This window comes from Epinephelus fuscoguttatus, linkage group LG2 (assembly GCF_011397635.1).
Source record: "Epinephelus fuscoguttatus linkage group LG2, E.fuscoguttatus.final_Chr_v1".
NCBI classification, from domain to species: Eukaryota; Metazoa; Chordata; class Actinopteri; order Perciformes; family Serranidae; genus Epinephelus; species Epinephelus fuscoguttatus.
In genome coordinates this window covers 5,643,252-5,656,222 of record NC_064753.1, presented here as the reverse complement: position 1 = coordinate 5,656,222, position 12,971 = coordinate 5,643,252, and the positions used below count along the sequence as shown (strand labels likewise).

Genomic DNA, 12,971 nt, shown 5'->3' with positions numbered 1-12,971 from the left:
AACCAACCAATGCAGACACTCACCCTGGGACTGCTGAGAGGACTGGTGGACAGACCGGAGGACGCTCCGCTGATCGACCGCGATCTACACAAACACACACAAAGTCAGATCAATACACATGAAAAAGCTGCAAAACATACCGGCTCACACACTGTACGACACACTGCTCTACACAATGACACACAACATGTACACACATGATCCCAAAACTTCTTTGTGCAGTTGTTTAAAGTGAACTCAGAGCAGATTGGAGGTGATCTGATTTCAGGCAGAGAAAAGTGACTCAAACGAGGACAGATGACTGAGAGAAAACTCTTACATTCTGTCGCCTGCAGTTTCCACAAACTCTTTCATTACTTTGTCCTTTAGCAAAATATCTCTTACTCTCTTCTCACTATACTTACTTTTAACCTGTACCTCAGACTTTATGTTTTCATTGTAGAATAGAAAATAACACTTGGTGCTTAATATTGTCAGTGGTCATCTTTGGTGTTACCAGTGGTAGTTGTCTGAGCGGTATCTCTAGCTGGCTAGCTCTTACCAGACCTGGGTGCAAATTTTGAATCCTAGGACAGCGAGGGAATGACCTGCCCTACGCTCCCTGTGATTGGCTGGTGCCCATTGCCCTTGTTGGTCAGAGTGGTTAGGCTCAGGCAAGAGGAGTGATTGGTTAGGGTAAGAATATCAGGGTAAGCCGATAAGAGGCAGAGTAAGGCTGAGTAAGTTTGCCATTCCTACATTATCCTATGATTCGCAAATTTGCAACCGGGGTGGTTTGCAGAGGAGTAAACTGAAGAGTAGCAAAATTAACCTCTTGACCGACATGTGTAACTGGTCAAAAATATCCTCAGCGGTTAACCAATTAACAATTGACCATTGACATCTCTTCTGGTGGTGCTAGATAAAAATTCAGGGGGTCACCAGATGCATTAGGATTCATCCACTGGGGAACATCCATCCAACAGGTTTTCAGAAATTTTAGTCTCGAACAAAATGTTGAACCAACACCGACATTACTCGAGCAACTTGCTAATATAAAGGCACCTGTAGTGGCTGTCTGTTTTCACAGTTGGTATCCACAGAATGCTAGCTTGTGTCGCTAACACCACTGGTTAACAGAGTCAGATCTTATTGCGAAGAACTGCCTGTCTGGCCAGACACTATCACACAAGGAGTGTCTCCTGATAGCAGGTCACTTAAACATTAACAACATCCTGGGTTTAAGTCAATATCTATAAATAGTTCAGACATATCAGCATTATACCACACACACACACACACACACACACACACACACAGCCACAGCAAAATTCATTAGCATAGTTTCTCTTTTCTTCTGTTCATGAGCTTTTCCATTTTTCATTTACGTATCATTAACTTTTCATATCTCCCTCCTTCTCGCTGTCTCGTCTCTTTCTGGATCACCCCTCACACACACACACACACACACACACACACACACACACACACACACACACAGTTTTACCAAAAACCATACAGGCCCTCTGATGTCTTTGAAGACTTTGGGATTTAATTGCCCATAAACAATTTGGCTTTGTTGGAAGTGAAAAATGAAAACAGTAAATCATAATTAAATATGCTTGAAGACCCCCCCCCCCCCCACACACAAACACACCACACCGGAGGGATGACATCACTGGCATTAAATTAGCTTTTGCAGCTGCGTCGTTGTCATAAAAAAAATGAAATGAAAGTGCTCAGTGATAATGGTGGTAATTTTGTTCCTTCTAATATATATGTTATTGTCGTCATCACTCTTATTGTTTTTTTACTTCTTATCTTTCTTGTTTCTCACAAAAAGCCATCATGTTGTAAAAGTGTAATTTGTGTTTCTCTGAGCGTCTTCACTGTAAAAAGCCCAGAATGTAACTGAAAAATGAAAATGATCATGTCTCTGCTGCATAACCCAAGTAACAACTGTCCATGTTAAATACAGTTTGACAATTTTCATCTTATAGGGACAGTGGCCATTTGAGGCTTATTGTTCTGGCTGTTTTGATTTTTATTCTTTCTACTCATAGTTCAGATTTTTTGAAGTGAACGGGGTACTTATTCATAGTCAGTGTATTACATACAGTACAGTAGGTGTCAGTTGGCATACTCCCAGTTTGGTGAAGCAGGCTGGAATATGATACAGAGGCCAAGCAAAACAAGCAATACACTGCCATGGAGGGGAAGCAACAAAAGGTATTTCAGCCACCTAAAAAAGTCCCAACTAAAAAAATCACAACAGTTTAAGTGCATGCTATATTGAGGGTATTTTCATTGTGATTTGATAGCGACTGAGGCAGGGGTAGACCAGCAACTCCTGTGTTTAACCATATTAAATCTCAATTTTTCTCAGTGGAGTCTGGCTTTGAAGAGTGAGATACACTTAAACTGATATTGATTTTTTGGGGGGGAATTTTTTAGGTGGCTAAAATACATTTTGTTTCTGACCTCTCAACAGCAGCACATTGCTTAGCTTCCATGTTAGACTCCAGCCTGCTTCTCCAAACTGGGGGCGTGCCGACTGACATGTACTGTATGTTATATACTGTCTACTGATAAGTACCCCATGCAACTCCCCTTCAGAAAAACTGAACTATTCCTTTAAGTAAAAAACTTGTGCTAGACATGTTAAATCAGTCATATCACTTACTGACTGAATCACTTGAATGACAAAATAATCCAGATTTCTTCCTCTTGTTTAGGCTGTTTAAGCTTAATGTACTGTGTGTATATTTATACCTGCACCTGAAGTAATTCTGCCGTGCTTCGTTTAGTTCGTTTAATTTTATTTGTTTTTTAAATTTTATATAGTCTATTAATCCCCAAGGGGGAAATTCAATGTTTTCACTCTGTTGTCATATACATATACACACAGAGTGAGGGGGCTGCCCATGGACAGGTGCCCCGAGCAGTTGGGGGTGTTCGGTGCCCTGCTCAAGGGCACAAGGTACACGCACCTCTCCAGCTACCAGTCCATGCAACATATTTTGGTCCAGGCGGGGACTTGAACCAGTGACCCTCTGGTTCCAAAGCCAAGTCCCTATGGCCTGGGCTACTGCTACTGTGCTACTGCCGCCCCTAAAAGCTGGTATATAAAAGCAGCCCTACTTCTGGCGACTGCATTCAGGCTTCATATATCATAAAAGTGGTGTTAATTTGTGGAGAGTATCTTGCAGAATAAAACATTTAAGTATCATGAACTTTTGTTTGCCACAGAGCTTATTTTCTGTAATAATTCAAAATCCAATGGAAAAATCCCACTGGGGTTTTTTGACACTGGAACCAGGACGATGCTACCTTCCAGGTTCCAGCCTTTTACTGTGCGTGTGCACAAAGACTGATGTTAACATGTAAACATTACTCAAACAGGGGGAAACAGTGCATCTGTAGGGGACTATTTTCAGCTGCGGATTAATCCACATTTGGTACTTTAGTGAGTATTTGTGGCCGCAGAAGGTGTGTGTGAAGTTGAAATAACCACCAGTGTGTGTTCATGCGAATGAAGGAAAATGTCCCCCAGTGTAACGGTGTGGCTCACTGATGTGTTTTTGACAGTGTTTGGACAATGGAGCGCTATGGCTCAGAGGAAGAAGCTATACGGGGCTTTGATACACACAATACTTGGAAGTAGATAATTTACTGTTGTTTTGGGTCTTTTCATGGTATTTGTTGACAACAAGAAAAGTGTCAAATAATACCATGCAAAACGCTTAACATTTTGATATCACCTTTTTCTCCAATAACAAACCAGCTGATCAGAGCCTCGTCAGATCTGTGTACTGATCTGCCTGTTTGTTACTGGTCTTGTGTTAGTGCTAATCACAACCACACATTCTGCATCTACTGTGTTAACTAATATCGAGGCAGTGCTGAGGAAGTGTCAAATGGCTGCCAGCACACAACGATGCTCCATTAATGACGAAGAGGAGACTCTCCACACTGTCAGACACTTGAGAGAAGAGCTTCTATTAACAAGCAACTCATTAACTGTGACACCCATCCAGTCCACAATCAGGGAGCCGGTGCCGGCTAGTCTTTGAAATCTGAAAATTAATTCACGGTTCATCGCTGGTGATGTGCGTTAAAGTGGGAGCGTCAGCAACAAGCTTCATTTTATGGATCTCCCCAATTAGATGATGAGTGAGATAAAGGACTATTCAGCAGGAGTGAAAGCCTTTTTCCATCTCCTGTTTGTGCTCCATCTGCATTCCTGGCAATTAATTTATGCTAATCTGCATCCAGGCCGCGAATCCATCGACACAAGGTCAGCCACACAGGGAGGCTGCTGGAGATGGCACCAGTGGTGGAAATTACCCCTCCCCATGCTTCACTGAAATAAAAGACTGGCACAAACAAATATAAAACCCACACACACATACACACACTGACAATGAGGAGTGAAGATGGGTGGAAGGGAGGAGGGGGAGTGAGAGAAGAAAACAGAAAAGTTGACCTAAAAATTCTCTTCACCCCCGAGGGCTGAGGGAGGAACGTCAGAGGAAAGTGTGCTATTTTTCTGATTTCACAGAGAGGAAAATATTCTGCTCTTCTCTTACAGCAAGTACACTGATACAGTCATAGTTTGGGTATCATTGTCGCTGTTTTACAATATTAAATTCACCTTCACTGTGTTTATTGGTAATATGCTGTTTGGATCCAATCTAATGCTGATACTCAACTCATTCATGGGCAACAAAGGCTTTGTTTTCATCGCCTGGTAAAAGTGACCACACTACTAAATTTTCTTCCTTAGAAGTGGCAAAAATCAGATATTTGTTTAAGGTCCAGTGTGTGGGATTTAGGAGTGTCTATCGGCAGAAATGGTGTACATGGTTAATGGCTGCATATTCATTAGTGTACCTGAAAATAAGAATTATTCAGTATATTTACACGACATTAGAGAAAATCAGTTTCTTGTGTTTGTCTGACTAAAACTAAATTGAATATAAGATCTCTTTTTTGTTTGGCCAATTTCTGCTAGACATAACTTAACTCAATGCAATATCAATATGGGGTGTTACGAGAAACAAATCAGAATTTAATAATCTCCAAATATCTGATAAGAGACAAAGACAAGGCTATTGTGAGCAGCAAAATGTTCCTCTGGGTCTGACATACAGCATAGTTTAAGCTTGTTGTGGCTAATGTCTTGGCAATCAATTGACTATTTGCACATCAAGCAGACACAGTAAGATCATTACTCCATAGGTGTTTGTGTCCACCTGATGAATGCAAGTTCAAATATTGACTCTCCTTTTAGCTCTGGTTTGGTCTCCACTAGCTCTCTAACTGCATCTGTGTGCTGTTTGCTGCTGAGCAGGGAGTGGGTTATCAGAGCTTGTTTGAGGAAATCATCTGCCTGCTGCTGGAGACTGAACCAGGCAGCAAATGTGCTATAAAAAGAGGCTGAAAAACCAACCGTTGGTTGAAAACCAATGTAAATAAGGCACCATTCACCACACCATTATACCGCTACGAAAGATGTGTCCATTTATAACACCGCCAGATGGCATCAGTTTGAAATGCCACCACGAACAACGTGATATAAGGAGCTGGAAAGTCCTATGGGGCAGGCAGGAAGAGAGGTGGATGGGTCCAACATATCCCAGACCTGCACCGCTGTTTGCTTCCTGTGTGAATGCTGAGCCAAACATGATGGGTTTTTTTCTAAACCTAACCAATTGTTTTTGTTGCACAAAGAAATAAATGTAAATACAAGGTGAAAATTATTTCAAGATGTTCTTGAAACTTTTTTTGTATAACATTAAAATAATTTTACAACACTGCCAGATTTTCTCTTCTCTATCTTTGCAGTGACTGAATGCATTCGTATTTGTAACATGATGTTATCTGTGATGTTAATATTTTTTAAGAGAATTTTGTTACTTCTATTTTTCTCATTTAGGTTTCATTTTTGTTAGAAAGCTAAAAATGTTGGAGACAGATTTCTACAATAATGTTACAATATGTTAACAGGTTACTTCTATAAGAAAATGTTTCGCAAAAATAACATGCTACATTTAAAAGTGAAAGACATTGACATGTAAAGGACTGGAGCCACTGAATGCTAAAAAAAGAAAACTTATCTTATGGGTGGTAAAAAGGAAGGAATAAAATGGATCTCACACGACATACGAATACAAACACAAACGGAGCCGACCAATACCTTTCTTCCTTGCTGCAGTTAGCGTTTGTGATATCCAAGCTTTTACTGAAAACAGATTTGCTATAAAGGGGCAGACAGAAAACCAAGAGACAGACAGAAAGGTAGTCACATAAGGGGAATTCTAATGTTGAGCATGCATAAAAAAAACCAAAACAAAACAGAACCTGTAACAAATTTAGCACTATAAAATGAAGAAAAAAAAATATGAAACAAAGAGCAAAACAAAAACTCATCACATGCACTAACTCAGAAATCAGAAGAGAAAATCAGGAGGAGTAGCACATTCATGGGTCATGCTCGAGTCGGTGGGACATTCAACACGCCTCCTCATTGTAAATTTCCTGGAACTTGTTCACACAGCTGTGTGTTCAAATTTATTATCTATATCTATACTGAATCATTTATTAGAGAGGAGAGATCCTTACAGACATAATAACTGCCAGGAGCTAAATAAGCTTTAATCTGCCGTTACATCTGCTGATATACAGGCGCCTTGTCAGAAACATTAAACTAAATGTGATGGTCTAATAACCAGGTGGCTGAGAAAGTTCAGATGAAGTCTTCGCTCTTGGTCCAATGTGTGTTCTAGCAACGGCTATGTTGCTGTATAACATATTAAAACACAATGTCATAATGTCAACAAGTAAAACTGATCCAAGGCAACAGTAAAAGAGACCCTTCTCCCCTCTTTAGCTGTACCAAAGTTCCAGTAGATGTGAGGAGCCACAGTTTCAAGTACAGGCCTGGTCACACCAGCCTCTAAAATAGCAACATTTTAGCAACAAAATCGCCACAATTAGTGAATTTACTCTCAGCAACTAAGGTAATTCCAGGACATTGTCACTCTCAACTCAAATCCTGATGCTTGGTCAGTGGCCCTCAGCATCAGATACCGACATGCAGACCCACCCTTTAGCACCCTGTATGTGATTGCCCACATTGTTATAATATACCCTGAGCAACTGATGTAATATTAAGAGGGAGAAAGTCTGTAGGGCAGGAGGGAGTGAAGGATGAATGGGTCAAACAAACACAAGACTTTCACTCAGGAGACCGCTGTTAGTGTCCTGTGTGAGACCAAGTCAGTGTTGTTTTAATTCACTTTTGTAATGTCATGTCACACACATTACATTAATTTAGTTAAGCCTCATTTCCACCAAGCAGTGTGGTTTGGTTCAGTAAACATTATAACATTTTTTTTTTTTTTGTTCTTTTTCTTTTTTCTTTTTCAATTGTGAAAAGTTGTGAATGGTACTCATTGAACGGTCCCTATTTTTGGTCTCCCGTCTGTTGGGGTACCGAGCACACAGATCTGGTGCTAAAAAATGGGGCTAGAAACACTGCAGTCTGTTGATAAATGAAAAGAGAACCGCCACTCTTGCTCAGGGCTGAGTTGTGGCTGGTTTTGAAGCTTATGTAACCACTGTTCATACCGTGGGACGTGCTTCATACATTGGTAAACTATAACTATAAAATGAAAATATGTTTGGCTGCCTCCAGCAGCAGCTTCACCCTACTACTGCCAGCAGCTACCAGCAACTTTTAAGGTGGAATGTTTACTTGGAATGTAACTAACTGCATGAGTTGACAACGTTAATCTATGAACATATCTTAAATGTCCATATGGCAAATCTGACCATTCCATTTGTTTTATTGTGTCTCTTAAATGACCTGCACCAGTGATGATTGGATCTTCAAGTGATTCAAAAATGTTTATGAATTTCACCCACGTAATCTAATCCACACTTCAAAAAAATGTGTTGGAGTGTTGTTCTGGTGTGCTCTGGCAGCACTGCACACCTGCTCTTGCCTGACAAGGTCTCAATGCACAATCCCACTATTTTTAAATATCCAATAAGGAGAGACTGTCATGCCAGCCTGTTCTTTTTGTTCTGAAAATGTTGTCATGCAACCTCATTCTGTGGATGGCAAATGGGATGCAAATGTTCTTCTGTATCACCAGTGAAGAGGAAATACAGCGAAAGTTGGACAGAGCAATTAGTGACAATAACCCTACCTATATTTAAGAGTACTTTTTGGGTTGAAAAATTAAATGGATCTACGGTCTAGGCACATATTTTTGGTTCTAAATGTAATATACCAAGAGCTTTTGGTGGAAATGGGGCATAACAAGCATACTTGTTTTGACCCAAACCATCTTTTTTTTTTTTTTTTTTTTAAACCTAACCAAGTACTTTTGTTGCCCAAACCTAAAAACAAAGCAAACCTATGTTAGTTTATTCTGAAAAGAGAATGCACATTTCTGGTAAAAACTGATGTTTTTTTTAAGACAGTATGCATGTAATGTGGAAACTGACACAGCATCCCTCAGCATCCAAAACTGACACTAGAGGGTTACCTAGAGCGTCACAGTTTGGCGGGCAGGGGCACTAACCAAGCTTCAGTATTTCACAAGTTAGGAGAGAGAATGTGTTGGAAATTCACCAATATTTTTTCGTCAAGTTAAGAATTGTTGGATTTTGACACACAAATTGTGCTGTTGATGGGGAGCAAGTTGTCTTGACTGTGCTGACTTTTGAGAACCAGAGGCTTATTAGCCATGTTGCACCATCCAGTTTGAGTGCACTGCCTCTGTCAGAGTATAAAGTGTTTCACAACAGAGACATGCTCAACAACACGCAGCTAGATGAAAAGAGTCAGAGGTACAAATACTGTGAGAACATATTGCCTTGTAGGCTAGTGACAATGCCAACTGATAATTGGCAACCTTGCAAGACTTTTGCCCATTCAATAACTTTTCATTAAATGAAATTACGTTTAATCCTGAAAACAACATTTCAGGGGGAGCTAACAGTCCAGTACATAGAAAATAGAAAGACATTCGGAGAGCTATTGTAACTGACTTGCACTAGAATGTTCCCAGCTGGCTAGTGTGTTAGCCATTTGCTCTCCAGCCACAGCTGTTCACAAACTAGCCCTGCAAGTAGTCCCCAAACTTAAATTTCTCTGTGCCACTTTTTGATGTGGCAGATGAGTCCTAAAACCCAGAAACTGGTTAGCATTTCAGCACTCATGGTTCCCTTGTCTCAAAGTCAATGTAATGGGTTTTTTGAACGGGGTTTTGGTTAGATGCCTGAAAAAGGTCTGTGGTTAACACAGATAAACGTCATCCGTGGTGCACTCTATGCGGTGTTCACATGGAATCAAGCAGATGGTGACAGCAGACAGACAACACCTTCTGGATGGCATGTGAAAAACAGTCTGGCATAATTGCAGAACAGTAAAACTAAACATGCATGACAAGTGTTGCAATGGTGATGTTGTATTGTTTACAAAGAATAAAATTAAGTATATTAATTGAAATCATTTTTGCATCTATTATTTTATGTTATTATTCTAGACATCTCCAAACTTTCCAGATTGCCCATGTTTTCTCCTTGTGTGAGTGAGCTTTCTGGCATGTAGTTGTAAATTCAGTTGCAGAAGATGGCAAAAAGTTAAAATATTCTAACTTTGAATAGTAATGCCATTTACCATTACCATTATTCTCCATAAGCCTCACCTAATTTTACTGTCCTGCTCTCGCCCACTAAAATATTATCAGGTTTGCCATCTATGCCAGATTCCATGTGAATGCAGCATAATTCCTTTTTTAAGGTTTTCTCATATTAACATCCTCAGTGTTCTACAACACATTGTGCTTCTACTGTTACCCTAGGGTTGTGCTGGATGGCTCTAAATACTACAATACCCAATACCCTAAGCCACCATTAACTGAAAAGAAGCCAAGATGAATCAGAGCTGAAACTAATTAACAATGTTTGTTGTTGCAATTTGGGACCAAAGTCTTGGCCATAGCTGTCAAATTCATCCATCAAACTTAGTCAAGATTTGAAAGTGAACTGTTTAATGTTTTTCCACAGTCTATGGTGCAGTTTCTTATTCAGTTTTAGCTTTGTCCAACTTTAACCTGACCAGTCTAATTAGCCAGAACAAGTGATAACACCCATGTGGGTGCTCAGGGCCATTACAGGATGTTTGTCTCCTACACATCTGGTGTGTCTGCCTCCCCAGTATGAAATCAGCCAACATTTTGACTGAATGTTGCTTTAGTTAAAAAGAAAACACTTCCAACAGCAATACAGCTGAAAATTTGACATAGTGAGGTTCCATTGTATTAGTGTTAATCAGCATAACTTCAGGGTTTTAGTCAGCAGCCTTAATCTTAATTCTAACTCTTGAGCGGGATGTTCAGTCTGCATGTGTTGATTATTATCTCTAGAACTGGATATCTCCATTAAAACTGGTGGAAATGACTATCTGTAATCACACAAACTGTTCCTGCTGTCTGAGCCTCAGGTCCAGATTTAATTCTAACTTTCAAGTGGATCTGAATTCCACTCACTCTGCTTGTAAGTGACCCTCAAATGAATTTATGTGAAATGACTTGGTCTCACTTTGAGGGGTTTAAATGATGAAGATTATGAAGGATGTCAGAGCAGATTTATTGCTCTGCTTTTAGACGGCTGACCTTTAAATGACATTTAAGTGAATAAAATTCAAAAACAAATTGTTCAATGCTTTAGTGGTGAGGTCTTAATGGGTCAATTAGTTTAAATTTCAGGATAAATGTGGACATTAAATGGAAAAAACAAAGATAAATAAACCTCTGAAAAAAAAAATCTCCTCTCAACAGTAAGTTCTACTTCAAACTAAGTTTCTTCTGTCAGAATTTTGCAGAACGTGGGATCAAAGCAGCTCCTGGAGAAGGTGGAAGGTAAAAATCTTTGTTTTTTTTTTTTTTCTTTTTGGAAAGATTTGCGGATGGTTTTCATAAATACTGCAGTGCGCTGCCCCTCTCAGAGGGACTAATGATGGTCAAGTGAATGCAGACTGAAGGCAAAGTACTCTGTGTTGAAGCTGTTACCACTGACCTTGACTAAACTTTTATTCATTTTGATGTAACATGATGTCATCCTTTTATCATTTATTTATCATGTACTGTATTACCTTACATCAGTCCTCTTTACTTTATCATTTAATTCTCTTTTTCCCCCATTGTATTGTTCCCTTACATTCCTTTTGTTGCTTTTGTGTTTTTTACTGTCTGTAAAAGCACTTTTTGAAAGTTTAAATGTTGATTTTGAGGTCCAGAGAGGGATGAATGACTGAACAAATACCTCATGCTGTTAATCAGAAAAAAAATGGATAAAAAAGGCTTCAAGGCTTTGAAAATGGTTTTATACTTCCCACACACTAATATTTATAGTTAGGGCTGGGTGCCAATACCAGTACCCTTAAAGTGATACCTTTACCAATAAAGTACTTCATACAATACCGATAATGTGAATGAAGTGGCGTGTAGTATAGCCATACATTTAAATGTTTTGGCAGCATTGCAGCACACTGAACTGCTAACTCTGTCAAATACACTACACTCAACTTCACCGCACCAGAGACTGTAGCTGCTGCTGCAGCAGTGTCAAGTCCATGACAGACACAGATGTGAGAGTCTGCCTGGCCACACACAGTGGATGCATCCCAGGCATCAATTCTTTTCTCATTTGCACCTTTTCTTTGCATCTTAGTCCCTCCCACCGGGTATGCATGGAGAGACGCAAGGGAACCATGCAAGAAAAAATATGTTTTTTAGAGAAATGAGACATCATTTCCTCAGAAGCGCCTGATAACAGCTGGATCAGCTGTCAGTCGGCTTTAACAGCTTTAGAGACTCTTTATGGAGTTTGTGTCTGCATGCCTGTACCCTGTGCCAATACTAATAAATGCACAAAGCTCTCACTGCCAGTGCAACAGAAGGCTATCCTCTCTTTTTAACAAACACCTGCACATGAATAACGTGTGTTCTTACACTCCAGTGTGGCCTGCTCAGAGGTGCAGAATGCAGTTATCTTATTCAGTAATTATTTGCATCTGTATTTATTGATATTCTGATGTGAATTAATTACTTAATATCCCAGAATATGATTATGGTGTCCTTTGAACCCTGGAAATTACTTATTAGGCTAAATCTTTCAGGGTAAATTGAAATTATGCAACTCATCAACCTGGCGCTCAGGAATGATCAGCCTCACGTGTGACTCAATGGAAATGATGATAACTGAATAAAAAGTGCTTTCCTGCAACAGATGTTCTCTATCCGACTTTAATTGTATTCATAATAAAATAATAATAAAATGGGGTAAATAACAGGTCATGAAAAGAAAAATCTTTCTAACAAAGAAAGTTGCCTGTGGTCTTTTTGTTGTCCAGACCTACAATTTCACAACTGGTTTTTAATAGATGGTAAATCAGATAACAAATAAACCATAAAACAGTTTAACCTGTCATTTCTTTCTCTCCAGTATGATGAGTTGTATCAGATCAGTCCAATCAGCTGCAGAATCCAACTGATTGAATGCAGGGGCATATCAGCCGACAAAAGACTTCTGTGGAGGTTGCTCTCATGTATCCTCACTCAGGGAGAGAGATCCCTCCTATGAGCTTTGGGAAGGTGTTCAAAATGGTGCGCCAGAACTATTTCCAGTTCAAGGGAGGATCAAGGAGCGAGAAAATGATGAATAAGAGACTTGGGAGGTACCCAGTGTGACAGGGGTGACTGTTAGCATCACACAACTAAGGTTACCTAACAGTTAGCAGCAGGATTAAATCCAGCTGTTTTGGTGTCGGTGAGAATTTGGTTGGACCCTTTAATGGCTCACCGTTTGATGTCAGTGCTCCTGATTTGTTAGCTTGTGCTAACTGGGCAGTCTTGCTGGGAGGGGAACGGCTCTAGTGATGGCAGCAACAGAAAGTTTATTGATCTGGTGGGGAG

At 39.9% G+C, this 12,971-nt stretch overlaps 1 protein-coding gene across 9 annotated transcripts in view; it reads right to left on the bottom strand.

Annotated features, from left to right (window-relative positions):
- Positions 1-12,971, bottom strand: part of LOC125901080 (serine/threonine-protein kinase BRSK2-like) — a 213,581-nt gene that overhangs the window by 33,991 nt on the left and 166,619 nt on the right. For 6 of the 9 annotated variants that reach the window (XM_049596462.1, XM_049596470.1, XM_049596481.1 and 3 more), the window contains exons 13-14: positions 6,179-6,238; positions 24-84 (exon numbers count right to left, since the gene is read on the bottom strand). In XM_049596462.1, the coding sequence (XP_049452419.1) occupies positions 24-84; positions 6,179-6,238 (121 nt within the window). The remainder of the gene's footprint in view (positions 1-23; positions 85-6,178; positions 6,239-12,971) is intronic. The other 3 variants (XM_049596506.1, XM_049596515.1, XM_049596524.1) reach the window with 1 other exon arrangement.